This window comes from Erythrolamprus reginae, chromosome 5 (assembly GCF_031021105.1).
Source record: "Erythrolamprus reginae isolate rEryReg1 chromosome 5, rEryReg1.hap1, whole genome shotgun sequence".
Classification (NCBI taxonomy): Eukaryota; Metazoa; Chordata; class Lepidosauria; order Squamata; family Dipsadidae; genus Erythrolamprus; species Erythrolamprus reginae.
The window spans coordinates 55803412-55825930 of NC_091954.1; the positions used below are offsets into that span (position 1 = coordinate 55803412).

At 42.3% G+C, this 22519-nt stretch overlaps 1 protein-coding gene across 5 annotated transcripts in view; it reads right to left on the reverse strand.

Annotated features, from left to right (window-relative positions):
- Nucleotides 1-22519, reverse strand: part of ATRNL1 (attractin like 1) — a 578768-nt gene that overhangs the window by 494225 nt on the left and 62024 nt on the right. For 3 of the 5 annotated variants that reach the window (XM_070752642.1, XM_070752643.1, XM_070752645.1), the window contains exons 8-10: nucleotides 16630-16885; nucleotides 5948-6131; nucleotides 3537-3691 (exon numbers count right to left, since the gene is read on the reverse strand). In XM_070752642.1, coding sequence (XP_070608743.1) covers nucleotides 3537-3691; nucleotides 5948-6131; nucleotides 16630-16885 — 595 coding nt within the window. Of the gene's footprint in view, nucleotides 1-3145; nucleotides 3200-3536; nucleotides 3692-5947; nucleotides 6132-12678; nucleotides 12923-16629; nucleotides 16886-22519 lie in introns of those variants that run through there. The other 2 variants (XM_070752644.1, XM_070752646.1) reach the window with 2 other exon arrangements.

Genomic DNA, 22519 nt, shown 5'->3' on the forward strand with positions numbered 1-22519 from the left:
AAAATATTTACTTACTTATTTACATATATACATACCGTGTTTCCCTGATAGTAAGGTAGTGTCTTACTTTCTTTTTACCCCCAAAAGCCCCACTATGTCTTACTTTCGGGGTATGTCTTACATTGGAAAGGAGGCGGGCAAAGGAGGGCGCAGCTCCGGCCCCCCACCCCTTTCCACCCCTTGTTGCCCGAGACAAGGGGCAGCGAGGCAGGGGAAGAGGCGGTAGCTTCCGAGAACATGTTGCTGTTATTTCGTTGACAGAAAGCCTGCAGCGATGCATATCGGAGCAGTAAATGGAATTACTACTCGGGATACAATCTTGCGCCCGGAGCGCCTCTTTAGCCCCAAAGCTGTTTCCCTGCAAGTGAGCGGATGTGCACCATCCCCGGAAGCGAGCCAGTTTATGCCCTGGAAACCAGCTACTCTTCCAGCCAAGGCACCTTTTGAGCGGCGTTGCAAAAAAAAAAAAAACACACATCTTACCTCTCCCCTTCCCCCAACCCCGGCCTCTTTCACACAACCCGACCTCTTTCTTTCTCCTTCACGGCCAGTTGCAAAGAAAAGAAAAGCGCAAAAAAAAAAGAGAGTCCCGAGCCGGAAGAGTCACATTACCTGTGTGGCAACCGAGGGTCTGGCAACCGAGCGCGGACGTCGGCCACCTGTCCCGCTCCCCCGAGTTCGCGCCCCGTTCTCGGCTTGGCAGCCCGCGCGACTTCCCCAACAAAGGAGAAACTTCTGCGAATCGTGCGCCGGCAGCGAAGCAGCTGGCTGGGGGCCGGCCAAGCAGGCTCGCGGGCGGCCAATGGGAAAGTTGGGTACATGCAGGAAACGCAGCCGCTGCCGGTGCTGCCGCCGACCCGGCCTGGTTGGAGAGGAAGCTGCTCCGACCGACCACCGGCAGCAGCAGCAGCAGCAGCAGCAGCAGCAACCCCAAAGTGTGTGACCTGGGGGCGGGCAGGGGAGGCAAGGAGTGCCTTCGCGCTGGGACAGAAGTGGAGGGCTGCTGCCGCCTCCGCCGCACCCTTGTCGGCCACACAGCAGACGAGCGCGGAGAGAGCGCTGGAGACGGCGCATGATTCGCAGAAGTTTCTCCTTTGTCGGGCGACAAGGGGTGGAAAGGGGGGGGTCCTTTCAAGCGGCGCTGGGCGAAAGAGGGCGGGCGGCCAGCAGCAGAAGGCGAGAGGTGCCTCCTTCTCCGGCTCTCCAGCAGATCGAGCGCGCGAAGAGGCACCTCTCACCTTCCGCCGCTGCTGGCCGCCCTCTTTCGCCCAGTGTCGCTTCTGAAGCTGCCGAACGCCGTCAGGGGGGCGCTTGGCGAGCGGAGAGGCAGTCGCCAAGCACCCCCCTGACGGCGTTCGGCGGCTTCCGAAGCGACGCTGGCCGAAAGAGGGCGGCCAGCAGCGGCGGAAGGTGAGAGGTGCCTCTTCGCACGCTCGATCTGCCGGAGAGCCGGAGAAGGAGCGCTTGCAGGCGGCGGTGGGGGGGAACGGCGGGGGGACACGTATGTTGAGGTTCTACTGTACCCCCCGTGTTTCCCCGAAAGTAAGACATATGTCTTACTTTCGGGGTATGGCTTATATTAGCCGACCCCCCTGAAACCCCCCATATGTCTTACAATCGGGGGGGTCTTACTATCGGGGAAACACGGTATATATGAGGTCATAATTTGAAAAATGTTATTTGTATCACATATTGCTATGTCTTCAATTATATAAAATCATAACCCTCTATTAAACTAGGACATATGACATCAAAAATATTCCCTCTAGGAAGTAGTGGAAGTGATATGCCAGTGTCTGGAGCTGTTAGGGTTTGGATAGGTCTTAACAGGCTCAGACTCAACCCCGACAAGATGGAATGGCTGTGGGTTTTGCCCCCCAAGAACAATCCCACTTGTCCATCCATTACCCTGGAGGGGGGCTTTTGCCCATCTCAGAAAGGGTCCACAACTTGGGCATCCTTCTAGATCCACAGTTGAGCTTAGAACACCATCTCTCAGCTTTGGCAATGGGGACATTCAGCCAGGTTCGCCTGGTGCACCAGTTTCTTCTCACAGTCACTATACCCTTATCACCTCAAGGTTTGACTATTACAATACTGTACTCTCTACATGGGGCTACTTTTGAAGAACATTTGGAGACTTCAGTTGGTGCAAAATGCAGCCACGCAAGTGATCATGGACGTTCTGAGATACGCTCAGGTTTCTCCTGCACTCTGTGAGCTGCACTGGCTGCCAATTGGTTTCCAAACGCAATTCAAAGTGTTGGTTATGATGTATAAATTCCTACATGGCATTGGACCAGATTACCCATGGGACCATCTTCTGCCTCATATATCCCAGTGGCTTGCCTCGTCACATAGAGTTGGCTTTCTCTAGGTCCCGTCAGCTAGACAATGTTGGCTGGTGGGGCCTAGGGGAAGAGCCTTCTCTGTGGCGGCCCTGGTCCTATGGAATCAACTCCCTCCAGAGATTCGTACTTCCCCCATCTCTGCCAACAGGCTTGGGGCCACTTAATTTAACATCTAGCCCTGCCTGATAAATGAATTTATATGTATGTTTGGGTGAATGTGAGCAACTGGTTTTAAGAAATTGGGATTTTAGGGTGTTTTTTAGATGTGGATTTCGAGATGTATTGTATTTTTCTTGATGTGCACCACCCTGAGTCTAAGGAGAAGGGCGGCATAGAAATTAAATAAACAAACAATAAACGCATGAACGAACGAATGAACAAACAAACGCACGCACGCACACACATACATACATCGTCTGGAGATCTAGTCGTATTTTTTCCTCCACATCAACTAGAGAATATTTTTAAAAGCTGTCAACATTACTGTGTTGGAAATATAAAATTGATAACACAACAGTGCTTAACTTAACGTGTCCCCTTCTTATCCTGTTTTAGTTTATTGTATAAATGTGTTCAAGTGGTATTACAAATATTAATTTTATTTAAACATGTAAATACACTTTGAATTTTTAATGCCTAAACTTAAGAAATTATTATTATATTAAGAATTTCAGATTTAAAATGAAGAGCCAAAAAGGCTGTTCACTCATCCCTCTGACAAAGGGATTGAAATTACCTTCTCAGTAATGTGAATTTGCTTTGGTTGTAGCCTGTCTGGTGCCATCTTTTGTTCTTTGTACTTATGATTGCATTATTGTCCTCTGTCCCCCTCTAACTGCACAGAGTGTCTGGGAGTTCAGCGACGTAATAAATAAATAAATAAATAAATAAATAAATCTAAGCTAAATCAAGACCCTTGGACCTTGAATATTGTAGAAAAAAATTTGCTGTCACAAGCATCTCAATTTTCTATTAAACTCAATGATTAAAATGATAAAATTGTGCCTCATCTTAGAATAAAAATATGGTTATAAATATTCATATTTATGAAATGAAGAACTCTTATAGACCAAGTTGTTTATGATTTTTAATTATTACTTATTAGTCATATACTATAGTCTATATAGTATACCGTTATATTAAATTTGGAGTTCCAACCTTTCAAGCATTTACTCTTATACCTACCAATGTCATAGGCCAGGAAATCAGCAGAAAAACACTTTGCACCATTACTTAATGAAGTATCATTATGAGTATTTCCACCGAAAATTAACATTGCTCCATTCATCAAAACTGCTGAGTGGAGATATCTTGCAAAGCCACTCTCTTTTAATATTGTCCTGTTGAAAAAAGGATTATATAAGGCATCAAGAGAAGTCAAGATGATCTGCGTGTAAAAACTATAAAGTAAACAATATTTGGTTAGGTTTAGGGTTAGCAATCATATCTATTTAAATGCACAGAAAAACTAATTTCAAGAATGATATTATGAATAGTTTTGAAATATGCCAGGAAACAAACAAGCTGTAACTATTCATTCTTTTTAAAAAATTCTTATTATCCTGGGGTTTTGGAGTTAAAATATAAAATAAATTTATATTAAAATATAAAATAAAATATGAAATACAATTTATGTGATTTTTTTTGGCAAATACAATATTTTCTCTATAATTTTAAGGACTTTTTCACAGCAATATTTACACATATGTATCAATTTGGATGGTGATATTTGATAATTTTTCTGATACCAGCCCTAAGCATATAGGCCGAGTGTCAAAACAAGAATTTACGTGGTACTTTTCGGCACTGAGTGCTGAAGTGTGCACAAAGCGCCAAAGCATGCACACCAGAAACCAGAAAATCATCTGGTTTCAGGTGTGCCCCCGCATTTGCTCTCTGCCAGCTCCACCTGGCCTTTTGGGGTCTTCATGCCTCCCTGCCAGCCCTCCTGCCCATCCCCCCTGCCTATTGGGGCAGCAGGGCATCCCCACCGATGGCCCAGATCTGCAGCCTTGGGCAGGGAGAGAAAGCTGGGCCACCTTTGTCTGCTGGAAAACCAGAGACCTTTCCTGGCTTCGAATGTAAGGGTCATCAGTGCTCCCAAGATTCAGTTTGTGGAGCCAGCAGGTGGGAGAACTTTGTCCCAACCCTAGCTGAGATAAAGTACACACCCCAGACTGTCAGCGAGAAGAAGCCAGCAAATCCCTTCCGTTTCTCCATTGCTTCCCAACTGGTGCGCCTCTTATTTCTCAGTAGAATCTCCATGCTATGCTGTCCTACAGCCCTCCTGGGGCAGTTCACTTCCCCAACAGCAGTTCCTCCTGCTTTCCCTGCATCCCAGCCAGGAGTGGCAGTGCAAGAACCACTGCCATCCCCTTGCAGCAGCAGTAGCAGTAGGTGGAGAGGCTGGCTGCCTATCCAGCAAACCCTATCCCGCTACCCTATGCACCTGAGCTCGCCAGGCGTTCTGGACCGTGGGCTAGATGGCTTGGGCTGTGGAAGAAGCCCCATCGTGCAGGGAGGGAGAGAAGGAAGCCCTGGCCCAGCCATCTTGGCTAGTAGCTCTGTTCCCCTTGCTCTTGCTTCCCTTGTAGGTTTCGGTCTGTGCATGCACATTGGCCAGCTGGTCTTTGTGCATGCATGTGTGAGAGAGACCAGAAAACAGGTGGCTGGCACGCATGCATGCTCCAGGAGCCAGAAGATTATCTTCCCGGCACGCACATGCATCCTGGGTGGCTGCTCTTTCGGTTTCTGGCGCTCCTGCATGCATGAAGACTAGTTGGCCAGTGCACCAGAACCCGGAAGAGCAAAGGGCAACAGCTCCGCATCCCCCAAGAGATGGCTCTGTGTGTCACTTCCAGCATGCCATCACTGATAGGGAGGACCTTAAGACCCGAAAACCACACGAAGTAGCAGTGAACCTTCTCTGCCTATGTTATTTTCAAATAATCCCTATTCTAAAATCTCTTAATGAATATTGTTACTAGTCCTCGAGTTATGTGAGTCTTTTATAGCTAATTTTCTAATGGTGGTACCTTGCAAATCTAAATGAATTACAACTTTAAAATTATAGTAAATCACACGGGAAACCATGTTTTATTTTAATTTGGTTTATTCATTTACATGGAGCCAGAGATTTTAGTAAAAACATCTTGCTCCAATTGATCAAAGATGATTCTCTCTTCACTGTTTTCTATATTCCTCTGATTATTTATCCCATGTGAACTGATATTCTCACTGTTCTGTCCAAGAGATCGGGAAAATTAAGTTCCATACTATAGAATGATTAATACATCTATTAATACTTATATGTAAAATCTCTGATCCTCTGGATAGCATGATAACATTGATGGCATTAGAGTTGATTTTTAATGATATTCAAAAGATTTAGCAATATCAACTTATCTCAGAAAAGAAAACAGGTTGAGTAATATTGCTAGAATGCTATTGCTTTTTTTTTACTGAGTAAAGACAAAGGAAAAAATTTGCATTTCAGTATCAAAATTAAGCATTCATATAACCTGAATATATGAGAATATATATATATACATATACTATAAATATACACATATAAGTACATATAGTAAAAATGTTACCATGTTCTAGTATTAACTTCATATTTGTAAAGATCATCAACTAATCCATATTTATTACTGGGCAATGCTTTGTAGCCTCCATGAACATATACAGACTTTGTTGTATCATCATAGACACTGGTATGGCCATATCCACCTTGTACTATTGCTCCTTTTGTTTCTGGTACAAGCCAAGAATTTGATCCTAAAATATAATAGAATAATTATTAATGGAAATGTAATATAAATCCATTCCTAATTTACTAATTTCTATATAATCAACATTCTTAGAGAGCAAAAAACCCTTTTTATATGTTATTGTTTATATTTCATTCCCAAAGTTAATTCAAATCTGTTGAATATTTATACAAAAATACATAAAATATCAAAATTATAAATAGAATATGAACATTGTCTTAAAATATTATATACTTAATATGATCTCCTAATAATTCAATCAAGTCAAAATGGATACTCATATTAAAATATCTAATAATTAATGACATGATTAAGGATATATAACTGATATCTAATATCAAATTAATAATATATGTTTTATGGAGAAAACCTAATATAATCCTGACAAAATGCTTAGGCACTTTGCCAGATTTGCACATAATTTCAGGGTGAGCCAGTGGACAAAATCCAAACCAAGTATTGCAATGTAAGGCATCCAGGATAGGATGGGATGGAATAAGATGGAGATGATGGAGATGGAAATTTTTTGTCATTTTTTAGTGTGAATCAGGGGTAGGCTATTGGCCGGACAGTGGGGGACGCAGTGGGGTAGCGAAAATGGAGCTCCACTGAAAGATGTTGAAAGAAAATGCAGGGTGTCCTGCATAAACCATGCCCACAGTGTGGTAGTAAAAATTTTGGTAGCTCACATTAAAAATGAAATTCTGTTGCCTGCTCTACACACACACACACACACAGAGAGAGAGAGAGAGAGAGAGGGAGAGAGAGAGAGAGATAGATAGAGATATATATACATTTTCAATACATAGTAGAATGAGGAAACTTGAGAGTTCACATGGTTGCTACTCTATGGAACAAAACTGCAACTGAATCTCAAAAGAAATTTTGAGGAATTTATTTCCCTTCAGTTTAGTAAAACTACATACATTCTCAGTACGGGTCTCAGAAAAATACAGAGAATATTTTTACTTTTTTTTAGCAAAAGAAACATAGTGCTTTAGTATCTTTAGAAAATTTTTAAAAATGATTTCTATTGCAAAGACATGTTTCAATTAGTAACCATATGGTGTCTGCTTTCAATGTCAAGAGATTCTTTAGATTAAAAAGAAAATAAGAGCTGTATTGCTTTTAAACAAATACTGTTCCCACCATGAAAGTGATATGGTTCCCTCTGCATTCCCATGGAAACTTTGCCAAAATGTCTCAAAGAAAAAATAAATTAAAGAAATGTAAGGATGCTTAAGTTTAATTTATTTTTGCAGGATACTCCAGAACTCTTCTTCAGTTTCATCCTTGTAGGGTATATAAATCAAAGTGAAAATTATATTATTGTATATATTGTTTTGCCCTATTGAATTAAATCTGTTTAAAGTACATGGATCCTGCATTACCTGAATAATTGGTGTTTGGAAATCAGCGTAACAAGATTAATGGCACTATTGAAAACAGAGGGATAGAAGGGATCTGGAAGTTTACTATCCAAGTCATTGCCCATTGTATGAATCCAAAGACAATCTAGACCAGTGGTTCTCAACCTGTGGGTCGGGACCCCTTTGGTGGGTCGAATGACCGTTTCATGGGGGGTCGCCTAAGACCATGGGAAGAGACAAATTTCTCCTGGTGTTAGGAACTAAAGCTTCTATTCTGGCGCCTTGGGACAATTTTTACTATCCGACCAATCAGGTGTTGACAGTGGGGGCGTCCCTCTGACCTTCTTGCCAATCAGCTTCAAGCTCTGTTGGGAGAATTGGCACTAGTCTTATGGTTGGGGGTCACCACAACATGAGGAACTGTATGAAGGGGTCGCGGCATTAGGAAGGTTGAGAACCACTAATCTAGACAAATGACTATCTAACTTTACTTGATGTTCCAATGAAGGACAACCCATGATTCTAAGAGGCAGCTTGTTCCACTGCTCTCATGGGTAGGAAATTACTCTTTATTTGCAACTTAAATGTGTCTCTGCTTCCATTTATCATTTTTTATCTAACCATCTTCCTGTCACTGCCTTCAAAGTATTGGGGACTGCTAATTCTGTCCAAGCTTAGCCTTCTTTAAGCTAAACAATTCCAGTTCCTTTAACCATTATTCATAGAACTTTGCCTCCAAGTCTCTCACTATCTCTGTAATTTTGTTTCTGATCTTTCCAGAATCTTTTTTTGTAAAATTGTGACAAAAACAAGAAGAGCAGTCTGACTGGTATAGCATAGCACAACTATCACCTTCCATGATCTCAAAAATATATTTCTATCAAAACACCCAAAGATATCACTGGTGTTTTCAGAATATGTAGCACACTGTTGACTAATCTTCCAATTCTGTTATTTGTATACCAAGAAATCCAACATTCATTTGGCCTTTCTAGGACTTAATTTAATTTTAATTTAATTTATTTGACTTCTATGCCGCCCAATCCCATGGGACTCAGGGCGACTTACAATATATAAAAATACAATACAATGGTAAAAAAAGTCAAATATTAAATGCTAAAAAAACAGTAAAAACCCATTATAAAATCCCCTAAACTGTCCAATTGAAACAAACATTCATACCAATCAATCACAATTCCAGCCATGACAAGATGTTCGCGTTCACAAGCCTGCTGGCAAAGCCAGGTCTTCACAGCCTTTCTGAGGGCTAGTAGGGTGGGAGCAGTATGGACAGCGGGGGGGGGGGGAATTGGTTCCATAGAGCTGAGGCAGCCACAGAGCCATGGTCCCACCAACCTGCATTGCTTAGCTGATGGGACCTGGAAAAGGCCAACCCTGTGTGATCCTATTGGTCTCTGGGAGATATGTGTCAGGAGACGGTCACATAAATAGTCTTGTCCTAAACCATGTAAAACTTTATAGGTGATAACCAACACTTTGAATTGAGACTAATTGGTAGCCAGTGCATCACACAAAGCATTGGTACATCAAGGTACACCAATGACGGCTCATATGGCTGCTCTATGGACTATCTGCCGTCTCCGAACACTCTTCAAGGGTAGCCCCATGTAAAGTACATTGCAATAATCAAGACAGGAGGTGATGAGGGCCTGAGTGACTGTGCGCAAAGCCTCCTGGTCCAAATAGGGCCACAACTGGTATATCAGGAGACCCTGGGCAAAAATACCCGTGGCTCACAGCCAACAAATGGTAATCAAGGTTCAGTTGTGGATCCAGGAAGATACCCAAGTTGTGGACCTTGTCTGAGGAGGTTAAAGTTTCCTCCCCGGAACAATGGACAAACAGGTGGAGTGGTCCTTCAGACGAAATGCCCAGAGCCACTTGGTGTTGTCTGGATTGAGCTTGAGTCTATTAGCTCCTATCCAGACTCTTACAGCTTCCAGGCACTGGCACATCACATCAACCGCTTTACTGAATTGGCATGGGATGGAGATGTATAATACCCCATGTCGTTGGATTATCTCACCCAGTGGCTTCATGTAAATGTTGAATAGTAGTGAGGAGAGGACAGATCCCTGCTGTACCCCACAAAGTAGGGGCTGGGGGTGGACCTCTCCCCCCCTACTAACACTGACTGCAAATGACAGAGAAGTAGGAGAATCACTGTAAAATGGTGCCTCCCACTCCTAACCCCTCCAGCTGTCGCAGAAGGATACCATGATCAATGATATCAAAGGCTTCATCCAAGGACAGCTGGAGTGCCACCACCTTCTCAACAACCTTACCCAAGAAGAGCAGGTTGGAGATTGGCCTAAAGTTCTTCCAACTCGACTGGATGCAGGGACAGTTTCTTAAGGAGTAGTCACGCAACCGCTTCTTTCAGCAGCTGCAGGAAGGACCACTCACTCAAGGAAGCATTAATCAATTCTTGTATCCAGCCGCATGTCATCTCCCAGTTGGCCGAAACCAGCCAGGAGGGGCAAAGGTCCAGTAAACAGGTGGAGGAACTCACAGCTCCCATGTCCTTGTCCACTTCATCAGGATCCACCAGGTCAAACTTATCCCAAACAACAGGACTAAGACTTTCCCTGATCATTATGCCAATCTGATTGGTCTGTAGTTGACTGAATCCACTTTTCTCTCATTTTCTTAAAGACCCAAAACATTAGCTCTTCTTCAATTTTACAGCTCTTCTCTGTACTCTAGGATTTTTCCAAGGTCACATAAGTCACATTTTCCAGCTCCTTAACACCATGGGTTATAATAAACTATAGTTGGTACAAATAGGGCTATTTGTGTATCCACAGATCAGACCTGTAAGTATCATGTCATATTATTTCTACAGGAACTACATTGTTTACTATTTCGATTACAACTGTAATTCAGATTGCTTAAGCCTTACATAGTTTAGGATCGATGTAACAAAAACAAAAGCCTAATAAGAATCTCTACCCATTGGCAATTCTGGCAGGACAGAATATTTAAGTATATACGATACGAACCCCTCGTCTTACGAACAACTCGTGATACGAACCCGGGGTTCAGAAAATTTTTGCCTCTTCTTACGAACTTTTTTCGAGTTACGAACCGGTGTTCGGAGACTGCTGGGAAGCCGCGCGGCTGTTTTAAAAGGTGACAGCCGGGTGGCGGGGCTTCCCAGCACCCCCCCAAACCCCAAACCCGGAAGTTCGGCACAAGTTCGGGGTGGTGCTGGGAAGCCCCCCAGGCCGGCTGCGACCTTTTAAAAGAGCCGGGCGGCTTTCCAGCAGCCTCCCGAAGCCGAACAAACCCGAACGAAGGAGCGAAGGAGCGAAGTGACGTGGAGGAATGGGGAGCTGAAACCGGGCTGTTTCAGCTTTCCATTCCTTCACGTCCCTTCGCCGCTAAATCGTGTGGCAGCAAACATGCTTTGGGGGTTTGGCGGGGGGGAGAAGAAGTAGGACCTTCCTAACTCCCTCCCCCCCAGCCAAACCCCAAAAGCATGTTTGCTGCCACACGATTTAGCGGCGAAGTGACGTGGATGGATGGAAAGCTGAAACCGGGCTGTTTCAGCTTTCCATTCCTTCACGTCCCTTTGCCGCTAAATCGTGTGGCAGCAAACATGCTTTGGGGATTTGGCTGGGGGGGAGAAGTAGGACCTTCCTAACTCCCTCCCCCCCAGCCAAACCCCCAAAGCATGTTTGCTGCCACACGATTTAGCGGCGAAGTGACGTGAAGGGATGGAAAGCTGAAACCGCCCGGTTTCAGCTCCCCATTCCTCCACGTCACTTCGCTCCTGTCCTGGCTAAATCGTCTGGCAGCAAACAGGCTTTGGGGTTTTGGCTGGGGGGGAGGGAGTTAGGAAGGTCCTACTGCTTCCTACCCCAGCCAAAAACACAAAGCCAGGCAGCCTCCAGCTGCCAAAGGAGCCCCCTGATTCTCCCCGCTTCTCTGTCCCGCTCATTACCCGTGTCCGGCAGAAGCTGCTGCCCGATTGCTCTTAGCTGGCGGGATGCAAAGTGCTGGGGTGGGGGGGGCGTCCTGACAGCCTCCCCACCCCAATGCGAGCAGCGGGGAGTCACCCATGGCCGGCAGAAGATCGCTCTTGCTGACCTGATGCCTCGCGGTGAAGCCGGGCAAGAGCGATCTTCTGCCGGCCATGGGCGACTCCCCGCCGCTCGCCCATGGCCGGCAGAAGATCGCTCTTGCCCGGCTTCCCCGCGAGGCATCAGGTCAGCATTCTGGACGGGCGGGCGGCGGGCGAGGATGGGGGAAGCCTCGCGGGGAAGCCGGGCAAGAGCGATCTTCTGCCGGCCATGGGCGAGCGGCGGGGAGTCGCCCATGGCCGGCAGAAGATCGCTCTTGCTGACCTGCTGCCTCGCGGGGAAGCCGGGCAAGAGCGATCTCCCCGCTGCTCGCCCATGGGCGACTCCCCGCTGCTTGCCCATGGCCGGCAGAAGATCGCTCTTGCCCGGCTTCCCCGCGAGGCAGCAGGTCAGCATCCTCGGCGGGCGAGCAGCAGGGAAGCCGGCGGCTGTGGCTTCCCCGCCTCCTCAAAGCAGCCTCCCAAACCCGAACTTTCGCTGAGAAGCCCCGCCGCCCGCCTGTCACCTTTTACAACAGCCGGGGGGCTTCTCAGCAGCCTCCCAACGCCGAAGCCCCCAGGCTGTTTTAAAAGGTGACAGCCGGGAGGCAGCGGTTTTTTGCGGGTTTTTTTTGTTGTTGCACGGATTGACTTTACATTGTTTCCTATGGGAAACAATGTTTCATCTTACGAACCTTTCGTCTTACGAACCTCCTCCTTGCACCAGTTAAGTTCGTATCATGAGGTATTACTGTATACTCTTTGGGGATTTCTACTTATGGAATATCTAATCCCTGGAGGCAAGGAGGGTCCCACCACTCATGATCTTCTAGAAAGAAAATCTGGATATTCAAGAAAATCTGTTTAGGACTAGTCCATCAAGATATACAGAGCGCCATTAATGAATGTTGTATGAGAATACTGTACTTAATTTTTATTCGTACAACAATGTATTCTTTATTGAGTTGTTGATTTTAATTCTCTATTCTATTTGACTTGGGAAATGTTCAACTATTAGGTGCAATTAATACAGTATAAAACTGAAATAATTTTATGAAAGAAACATACAAAGTTATACTATGATGATAAGCAACAGAACCTCCAATTCAAAACTTTAATACAATAATAGTGGGATTTAAGAATAAGAGCATGAATCCTGTTCAAAGATTTTCATTTTCTTAACAGGATCAAACTGTCATACAAAAACAATATATATTGTTATTCAAAGTTTTCCAATCTGCTTTCTATATTGCTTTGTTCCAAAACTCAGTTTGTACTTAAGAGTCACCATCTGGAATTTTAAAGTTTAAAATCATCCAACTGCTGTAGGTCTAGAGATAAATCCTGTACAGGAATTCAGGAAAACAGTATAAAATGCATTAAACCTTAATGGAATAAAACTACAGAAATAAAATGAAACATAAAAATGATCAACCTCAAAAAATAAACTACAAAGTAGGGACAAGATTCTGCAAACTAAGCCTTTGTAAAACCAAATGAATGCTTACAAAAATATCCAATGGCACTAGTAATAAAATAACTCCTAGCCACAATTCTCATAATGTCAAACTCTATTTTCCTGTAGTGTGATTAATATTTGATGGTGACAATATATTATCATTGTAAAGAAATATACACAGTTGTCATTAATCCTGAATAATAATAACTGCTAACTATGCAAATTTTTTGCCACTACTAATAGTTTAAAGCCATGAACTGAAATTTATCAAAATGTGCTTTGGAGTAGAATTCATTTTACAAATTATTTACAAATACATATACAGTATTCTATAATATTTTAAAGGAAGTTATAGAGTGAAATCAAGTCCTATTTTCAACTTTAGCCCCTGTAATAAGCTATTCAGTAGACAATGATGCTTTCATTTCTGTTGTTAAATGAAGCAGAAGCTAATTTAGCCAACCATGTATTTTCCATATAATGCTGCTTGGAATTCCTCCAAAGACACTAAGAAATATAATTTTAACAATGTTAACTATTAATGAACACTATAGGAGCACAGTAACAAGTTACTTGTGGCATGATTCTGATGATGTTCTTATTTTTTTCAGTATTTAGCAATGCAAATTAGAACTATGCATGGTCAGAAAAAGCACTTCACATTCATTATATGTGAAGGAAGATCTCTCTATTATTCATTAAAGTAGTCCAACTTTTCTCAGGTTTTTGTATGAGTTTGAGAAGATCCTATTGTTTTAAGAGCTATATTATCTTTAACTAGTAGTTTTGTTAAATGTTTTTTCCAAGCTCACCCCAAAGCTTGAAAAAAAGCAAGATTGCATAAATGAACAACAGAGAAGTAATAACATTGAGTACTAGCACATTAAAAACTGTATATCTTCAGCCTTTGAGTTCAACTCTCTCTGGCATGGAAGAATTAATTGGTCCAATATTTGTTCTTAACTTTTTCAAGTACAGAATTCCAGTGGGAATGTTAGACTTGTACTCACAAAAAATGTATCTAATATTAACATTATTGGAAATTATACATCTCACTAGTATTAACAAACAGTAAATTTTGTGCATAATATTTTTATCTTAATAATACAATTCATCATTTAACATCAACACAGAAGTATTAAACACATCTACTCAAAAATATTACTAAGGGCTTATGCTAAACATAAAAATTACTGCAAACAATGCCATCAGTTTTTAATATTCATAGTTGGATGGACTATAAGACCTATAAAAAGAAAATAAAAATGAGCTGCATGTTACCCAACTGTGTATTACATTAAAAGTGCAGCAAGAAGTTTTTGTGTTTTTCTTTTAATAACTAAGAAATCAGTTGCTATTTCCACAATGTTAAGGCTTCCTTCCCAGCTACAGTGTAATCAATCATTTCCCCAATTTACCATTGTGAGCATGACTAAATACCTTTTTTCCCCAGTTCCATAAATTGGAGATAGGGGGATTATCTTAAAACCATAGCTGAGAAGGCAAAATCTCTTTGCACAGATAAGCATATCACATTTTCTCACCTATTCAACACAGAAAAAGATGGACAGATTCATGGCTGCACTCTATGTCTTTAACCTAATATGCAGCTTGTCTCTTAAAAGCATGAGAAATACATATTGCTGATGTTACTCTTGATAGACAACGTGAATCTTCATATTCAGAGATAATACCCACATGAATAACAGATACTAGAAGAACACCACTAGAAGAAAGTTACCATGGTATATTTATTGGCACTCCAAAGGCATCTAATTTGGCCACTGGGGGAAGCAATTATATGAAACCCTGGTCAGGAATTTTATCAGGAGTCTTCTGATGTTGTTTTTTCCAATAACTTACCTTGTTAGATCCTATCTTTCTTTTTTCGTCTCAGCTTAACTACAAACTGCATTATGCATTTATTGCTGTTCATTGTACTTATTTCTAAAATTAGGACACTACAGCATTCAGGCAATGACTGGGAACAGAGAAGAAAATCCGGCTAATTCATAGGCAATTACTGCATTTAGTCCATCTCACTGTTATAAAAAGATAATAACCTGAATTTAAATTATACTTACTGATACTGGCTACTGTCATAATCCTGCTTATTTAAAAATGAATCACATATGACTCATTGGAATAAATACTGTAGCTATCAATTATACTTGAACGTGTCCTACGCACAACTTTATAAAATTCTGTGGTATTTATCAATTTTTTAAAAGAAATACAATTTCTTTACATCTGCATTATATAGTACAGAAGAATGCACTTCAGTATTGTTACAAAAAAAGTTGTCTAGGAAAAAAGCAATAAATTATTGATTTTTTTAAAAGCTCAGAAGTGAGCAAAATTGGAACAGCAGTGCATCCTGCTGGATTGTAGTGAAACTGCCGAGTTAAAAAATTGTACAGTATTATTAATTATTCATAAAAGCACAATTTGTCTCTTCAAAAATGACTATAAATAATATTAAAATCAATAGATCAAAACTGAATTATTTCTTTTAAAGTTAAGGAGGGTGGAATCACTTTATGAAAAGCAATCCAGTAGTACCTTTACATAAGAACGCCTCTACTTAAGAACTTTTCTAGATAAGAACCGGGTGTTCCAGATTTTTTTGCCTTTTCTCAAGAATTATTTCCACTTACAAACCCGAGTCTCTGAAACTGTAACCAGAAAAGGCAGGGAGAAGCATCTGTGGGGCTTCTCTAGGAACCTTCTGGAAGGAAACAGGACCAGGAAAGGCGGGGACAAGCCTCCATGGAGCTTCTCTAGGAATCTCCTGGGAGAAAACAGGGCCTCCACCCTCCCTGTGGTTTCCCCAATCGCACGCATTATTTGCTTTTACATTGATTCCTATGGGGAAAACTGCTTCTTGGTACAAACTTTTCTACTTAAGAACCTGGTCACGGAACGAATTAAGTTCATAAGTAGAAGTACCACTGTACTTCATTTTACATCAAAGATATCCTTTTTATGTAACTTCTAAAATTAACATCTACAACTATAACACAAGTAGTAATATGTAGTTGTTTAAAAATGTATAAAATATGCAACTTTGTTCTACAATCCAGAAGCAGAATCAAACTCATCCATACATCAGAATTATTAAGTTTATATGCTGGAAACAAGCAATTTTCATCTGTACTAGTACTTCCCCAACTGATACTTGCAGGAAAGTTGGTCAGAAAAGGAAATTGATATTAGACCATAACAGTGTTTAAATTTTCTTAAAAGAGACTTTTTCTATATGGTAGATTATCCTTTAATTTCATTTTCTTTTTCAAGTTAGTATAGCTGTTACCATGTATTTAATACCATTGTATTAAAATAAAAATTTTGGTTAATACATATTTAAAAAACAAGAATTATGGTCCATATAAACAGAAGAGGAGGATTTAAAATTCTAAATTTCCCATACTAGAATTCTTATCCAAATTGAATGATGCTCATCTATGATAAGTTTTCTTTTAAAATCAGGTGGTAGGTATAAGTACAGTTTATCACTTAGTTTCCCCTTGTCTCAGAGGTTCATATCCTGAAGTTTTAAAAAAGTAATTCAAAAAATGAAAAGGCAACTTACTGATATAATACTCTTGAACGCTGCTTGTATAGCCATATATTACTGAGTAACCAAAAATCACGAGCATGATAACATCCCTGCTGTCAAGTTCCACGAGGTGCGCTGAGTGACCCTCAACTGCATATTGCTGGCCATGAACTAGCACTGCTGGAATTCGGAGACTCCAAGTCTGACTTGGTATGTTGAAAATCCATAATTCATCAGTGACATTACCAGTATATGTTTCAATTTTGCCTCCATACATGTAAATGTCGTCCTGTTTTAAAGAAGGGAAAATGATAATTAGTTAAACTTAAAAAAAAATACAAAACAAACAAATATAAATGTTGAACTCTGTTAGCATTCTTTCCACATTGAAAATAACACGGGCTTATAATATTTGTTTACTACATTCTTATACTACAGGATCTTATTTCTGTAAATTGGAGAGGGGAGTGGATCCTCCTTTTTTCTCCAAGAATTTACTATAATAAAGACCAATGAGCAGTGATCAATTTAACTGCTTTTTTAAAAAAACTCAGCATATAAACTATGGATTACAAATGAATTTTGGTGCAGATTCCATTGTAAATACTTTTTAGCAATTTGTATATATGAATTTCAGAATAGATTATTGCCTCTGCAAATATTGTAGTATTAGTGCAGCTGCATAATACCACATCTCAATATTCTACTTTTTTCTAGCCTTTTCTCCCTAACCTTACCTCACTGAGTTTTAACTATTGTTCAGTTCCTACCCAGAATAACCTTTGAGTGGAAACTAGTGGGCCTTTTTACTTCAATATTTTCAGACAATGCTAGACTATTGTCCTATGTTCCAAGTATAAAAAGTAGCCTTACATGATCAGATGCCTCAAATAAACTTTTTAAGTCAAATTATTCCTAGCTTCCTTATGTCCTGGGATTCTTATTCTATGACATTTCCAGACTTCTGTGTATTACTGCCATTTTGAACAGGCAAAAACTCCCCAGAAGTAGACTAATCCTTGTTTTCTTCACATTATACGATTGCCATTAGTATTTTGATATTATTGTCTTCCTTCATTGCATAGTACAATCATTGCAAAGCCTTTTAGTAAATTAAAAATAAGTTCTGCACTTCATAAACAGGTGTTCTTACAAGTCACTCTAAAATGTTCACATTATTCCTTTAAAGTCATGTCCTGATATCTACTTCTGTTCAATCTCTACAATGCCAAACAGTAGTAAGATATAAAGGCAAGAGATAGCTGTTGTTTACCAACTACTCTTTCAATTGAATTACAAAGTTACAACAGGGCTGAAAAATAACTTTAAGCTAAAATAATTACTTTTGCAGCTTTCCTTAATCTGTGCAGAGGTTTTCACGCCTCCCTTTGCAAAGAAGAAAGATGAGAGAGGAAGGGATTAGAAGTAAATAAGCAGGATGCCATTCTAGACTTTGAAAACAATGCAGTTGTGCAGCAGCTTGGGGCAGTAAACAGGTACAGGTAGTACTCAATTTACGATCACAATTGAGGTCAATATTTATGTTCTTAAGTTGAACCATTGTAAAGTAAATTTTGCCCCATTTTACAATCTTTTTTTGCCACAATTCTTAAGTGAATCATTGCAGTTGTTAAGTCAGTAACGTGTGTTAAGTAAATCCAGTTTCCCCATTGATATTTCTTGTGGGTCATTCCATGTCAAGTGGTCTGGGTCTCCTTGCTCGACCATCACGGATTTCGATGAAATTTTGTGTGAACATGCACACATGTCCCCAATGAACATTGGTAAAGTGATGAATGATTGGGTCAGGGGGGTCAGTTTACCTGAAGGCAGAAGGAGTGGGAGGAGCTATCTCTGGGGTAGTGGAGGGCCAGAATAGTCCGGTCTTGCTGGGGAGAGGCAGATAAGGCAGGAGACTGGAGTAGGCCACTCTCGGGGGAAAAAGGGACCACTGCTTGAAAGCGGTCCCTTGTTCTGGCCCCATGGCTCAACTTAGAGCACTGATGAAAAGCAAAATCCGGACCCTGGGCTCAGGCTTTTGCTGCTTAATGCCAGGTCTGCTATAAATAAAGCTCCCCTCATCCAGGATTTACTCCTGGAGGAGGAAGCAGATCTGGCATGTGTGACTGAGACCTGGCTGGGCCCAGCGGGAGGAGTTCCTCTCTCAGAAATGTGCCCAGCCGGGTTTCAGGTATGGCACCAGCCACAACCCCAGGGAAGGGGGGGGAGGAGTGACAATTATAGCCAAGAAGACCATCAAGCTGTGTAGGCTCACTGTTTCTGAGATTGCAGGTTGTGAGTCCCTTCTTATGAGGTTGGACCTAGAGGTACAGGTGGACTTGATTGCACACGTACCTGCCTCCCAGCGGCGTGTCAACAGCCCTGCCTGCACTACTTGAGGAGGTAGCCGAGCTGGCGGTGGAGTCCCCCAGACTTATTGTCTTGGGGAATTTTAATCTGCCGTTGCTCAGTTAATCCTCTAAGTTGGCGCAGGAGTTCATGGCCACCATGGCAACCATGGATCTGACCCAAGTAGTTCAGGACCCAACCCATGAGAGGGGGCACACTCTCGACATGGTTTTCCTCTCGGGACAGTTGAGTAATGATCTGATATTAAGGGGCTTAAAAAAGTTGCCTTTGTCATGGTCAGATCATTTTCTATTGCGGCTTAATTTTAAGGCTCCAATCTTTCCCCACAAGGAGGCGGAACCGATTAGGAGGTTCCACCCTAGATGCTTGATAAATCCAGAAGGTTTTAAAACGGCACTTGGGGTTTTGCCGGATTCACTTGTACGCAGTTTGGCAGAGTGTCTTGCTGCAGCCTGGAATACGACTGCGACGGAGGCTCCAGACCAAATTGCGACTTTGTGACCTCTCTCTGGCAACAGACCCTGGAGATCACTGAAGAGCTCCAGTGAATGAAATCCCAGAAGAGAAGTCTAGAGAAGCGTTGGAGGAAAACTATATCCGAATCTGACCAAACACTAAAAGCTCATATTAAGATTTACAAAGTGGTGATCAGGCGTCTGCGGAATCCTGCCCGGTCGCCCTGTTTAGGGTGACTTGCTCCCTCCTTAATCAAGGGAGAGTTGAGGAACCCTTGCAGGGTAGTGCTGAGGCATTTAACAAGTTTTTCGCAGATAAAATCGCTCAGAACTGGACTGGTCTTGACTTCAATTGGAATGCAGAGTTGGCTGACAACAAGTCAGCCGAGGTGACAGGGGCCCGTCTTAGTCCACCTGTTTGGAGCAAGTTTGACCTGGTGACACCTGATGAGGACAAGGCCATTGGAGCTGTGAGTTCCGCCATCTGCTTGTTGGACCCGTGTCCCTCCTGGCTGTCTCGGCCAGCAGGAAGCTGACACAGAGCTGGTTCCAGGAGATTAGCAATGCTTCTCCGAGGGTGGGGTCCTTCCCGTCTCCCTACAAGGAGGCACTTGTGCGCCCCCCCTCAAGAAGCCTTCCCTGGACCCAGCCATATTTAACAACTATCATCCTGTCTCCAACCTTCCCTTTATGGGGAAGGTTGTTGAGAAGGTGGTGTCGTTCCAGCTCCAGCGGTCCTTGGAAGAAACCGATTAACTAGGCCCTCGGCAGTCAGGATTCAGGCCCGGCTACAGCACAGAAACTGCTGTGGTCCCGCTTATGGATAATCTCTGGTGGGCGTGGGACAGGGGTTTATCCTCTGTCCTGGTGCTTCTTGACCTTTCAGTGGATTTCTATACCATCAATCATGGTATCCTCCGCCGACTGGAGAGGTTGGGAGTGGGAGGCACCATTCTATGGTGGTTCTCCTCCTACCTCTCTGGTCGGTCGCAGTAGTTGTTAGCAGAGGGTCAGAGATCGACTCCTAGGTCCCTAATTTGAGGGTTCCTCGCGAGTCGGTCCTCTCCCCCCTGCTGTTTAATATCTACATGAAACCACTGGGCGAGATCATCCAAGGGCATGGGGTGAGTTACCACGAGTACGCTGATGATACTCAGCTGTACATCTCCACTCCATGTCCATTCAGTGAAGCAGTGGAAGTGATGTGCCGGTGGCTGGAGGCTGTCAGGGTCTGGATCGGTGCCAACAGGCTCAAGCTCAATCCAGGCAAGACAGAGTGTGGGTACTGCCTCCCAAGGACACGTCCATCTGTCCATCCATTTTCCTGGGGGGAATTATTGACCCCCTCAGAGAGGGTCCACAACATGGGCGTCCTCGATCCACAGCTGAGTTTAGAACACCACCTTTCGGCTGTGGCAAGGGGAGCGTTTGCCCAGGTTCGCCTGGTGCATCAGTTGCGGCCCTATTTGGACAGGGAATCTTTGCTCACGGTCACTCATGCCCTTATCACCTCGAGGTTCAACTACTGTAATGCTCTCTACATGGGGCTACCTTTGAAGAGTGTTTGGAAACTTCAAATCGTCCAAAATGCAGCAGCGCGAGCAGTTATTGGCCTTCCAAGGTATGCCCATATTTCGTCATCACTCCACGGACTGCATTGGCTGCCGATTGATTTCCGGACACAATTCAAAGTGTTGGCTATGACCTAAAAAGCCCTACATGCCTTCCAAAATAATTTAAAAACACATCTTTGCCGCCAGGCCTGGGGACATTAGACCTTCCCCCCAACCAACGAATGTTGTTAGTGTGAGTATTGAATGAATGTAAATGAATATCTTAAGTTAGCATTTTTAAAGAATATTTTTTAGTATATTAATTGGATAAACTGTATTGTATGTTTTTGGTATATGTTGTGAGTCGCCCCAAGTCCACGGAGAGGGGCGGCATGTAAGTCCAATAAATAAATAAATTATATATATATATATATATATATATATATATATATATATATATATATATGACGGTCTTGGTATATTCGGGTTTCTTCCCGTGTAGGATTTGGAAATTTCTGGCGACGTTTCGATGAGGTCTCACTCATCATCTTCAGGCTGGTGTTTCTGTCCTTTTTCTCAGTCTTCGCCTGAGAAAAAGGACAGAAACACCAGCCTGAAGATGATGAGTGAGACCTCATCGAAACGTCGCCAGAAATTTCCAAATCCTACACGGGAAGAAACCCGAATATACCAAGACCGTCATACCTGTACCCGTGAAAATCTACGAAAACATATATATATATATATATATATATAATTTCGTGAATGTTTCACCATGTGATGGAATTGGTGGTACGCCTAAATGTTTGGCTGCTCAAGCCAACCTTCAGGGACCATCAACTGACCAAATACTGATGCTGACAGATCTGTTTAACTTTTGCTACAGAAACTTTCACACAAACATATACACAAAATTTCATCAAAACCTGTGGTGGTTGAATGGGGCATTTTTCTCGACAATTTGACATGGAATGACCCCTGCCAGAAGTCACTAAAGGGGATCGCATGATTTTAGGACACTGCAACCATCATAAATGATTCAGTTGCCAAGCACCTGAATTTTGTTCACATGACCATCGGGATGCTGCAACAGTCATAAGTCAGTGGCATTGTAACTCTAAACAGTCACTAAATGATCTGCTTTAAATCGAGTATACCTGTAACTCAAAGATGCCTAAAAGGAGACGAGTGGTTAGGGAGCAAAACAAAAGGTATGAAATTATCTTTTTAAGAATTGTGAAAATCCATACAATGCTAATAGAGTATTTATATTTTCCTCAGGGATTTTAACACAGAACTGTGATGAAAAGAATCCAAACAATTAGAAAATGCATTTAATACCTAATAGCACATGAAGAACCATACTAGGCTGCCATATGGACAATAAACAGATGGTGCTATCTGTTCTGACAGGACTAATTCTACTTGCTGAAAATAATGACAATTTGATATGCGTACTCATTTGTATCCAACATCCTCTCTTCCAGCAGGTGATCAACATTGTCAACAGTACCAGCAATTTTTTAAAAAGAACTTCAAATAATT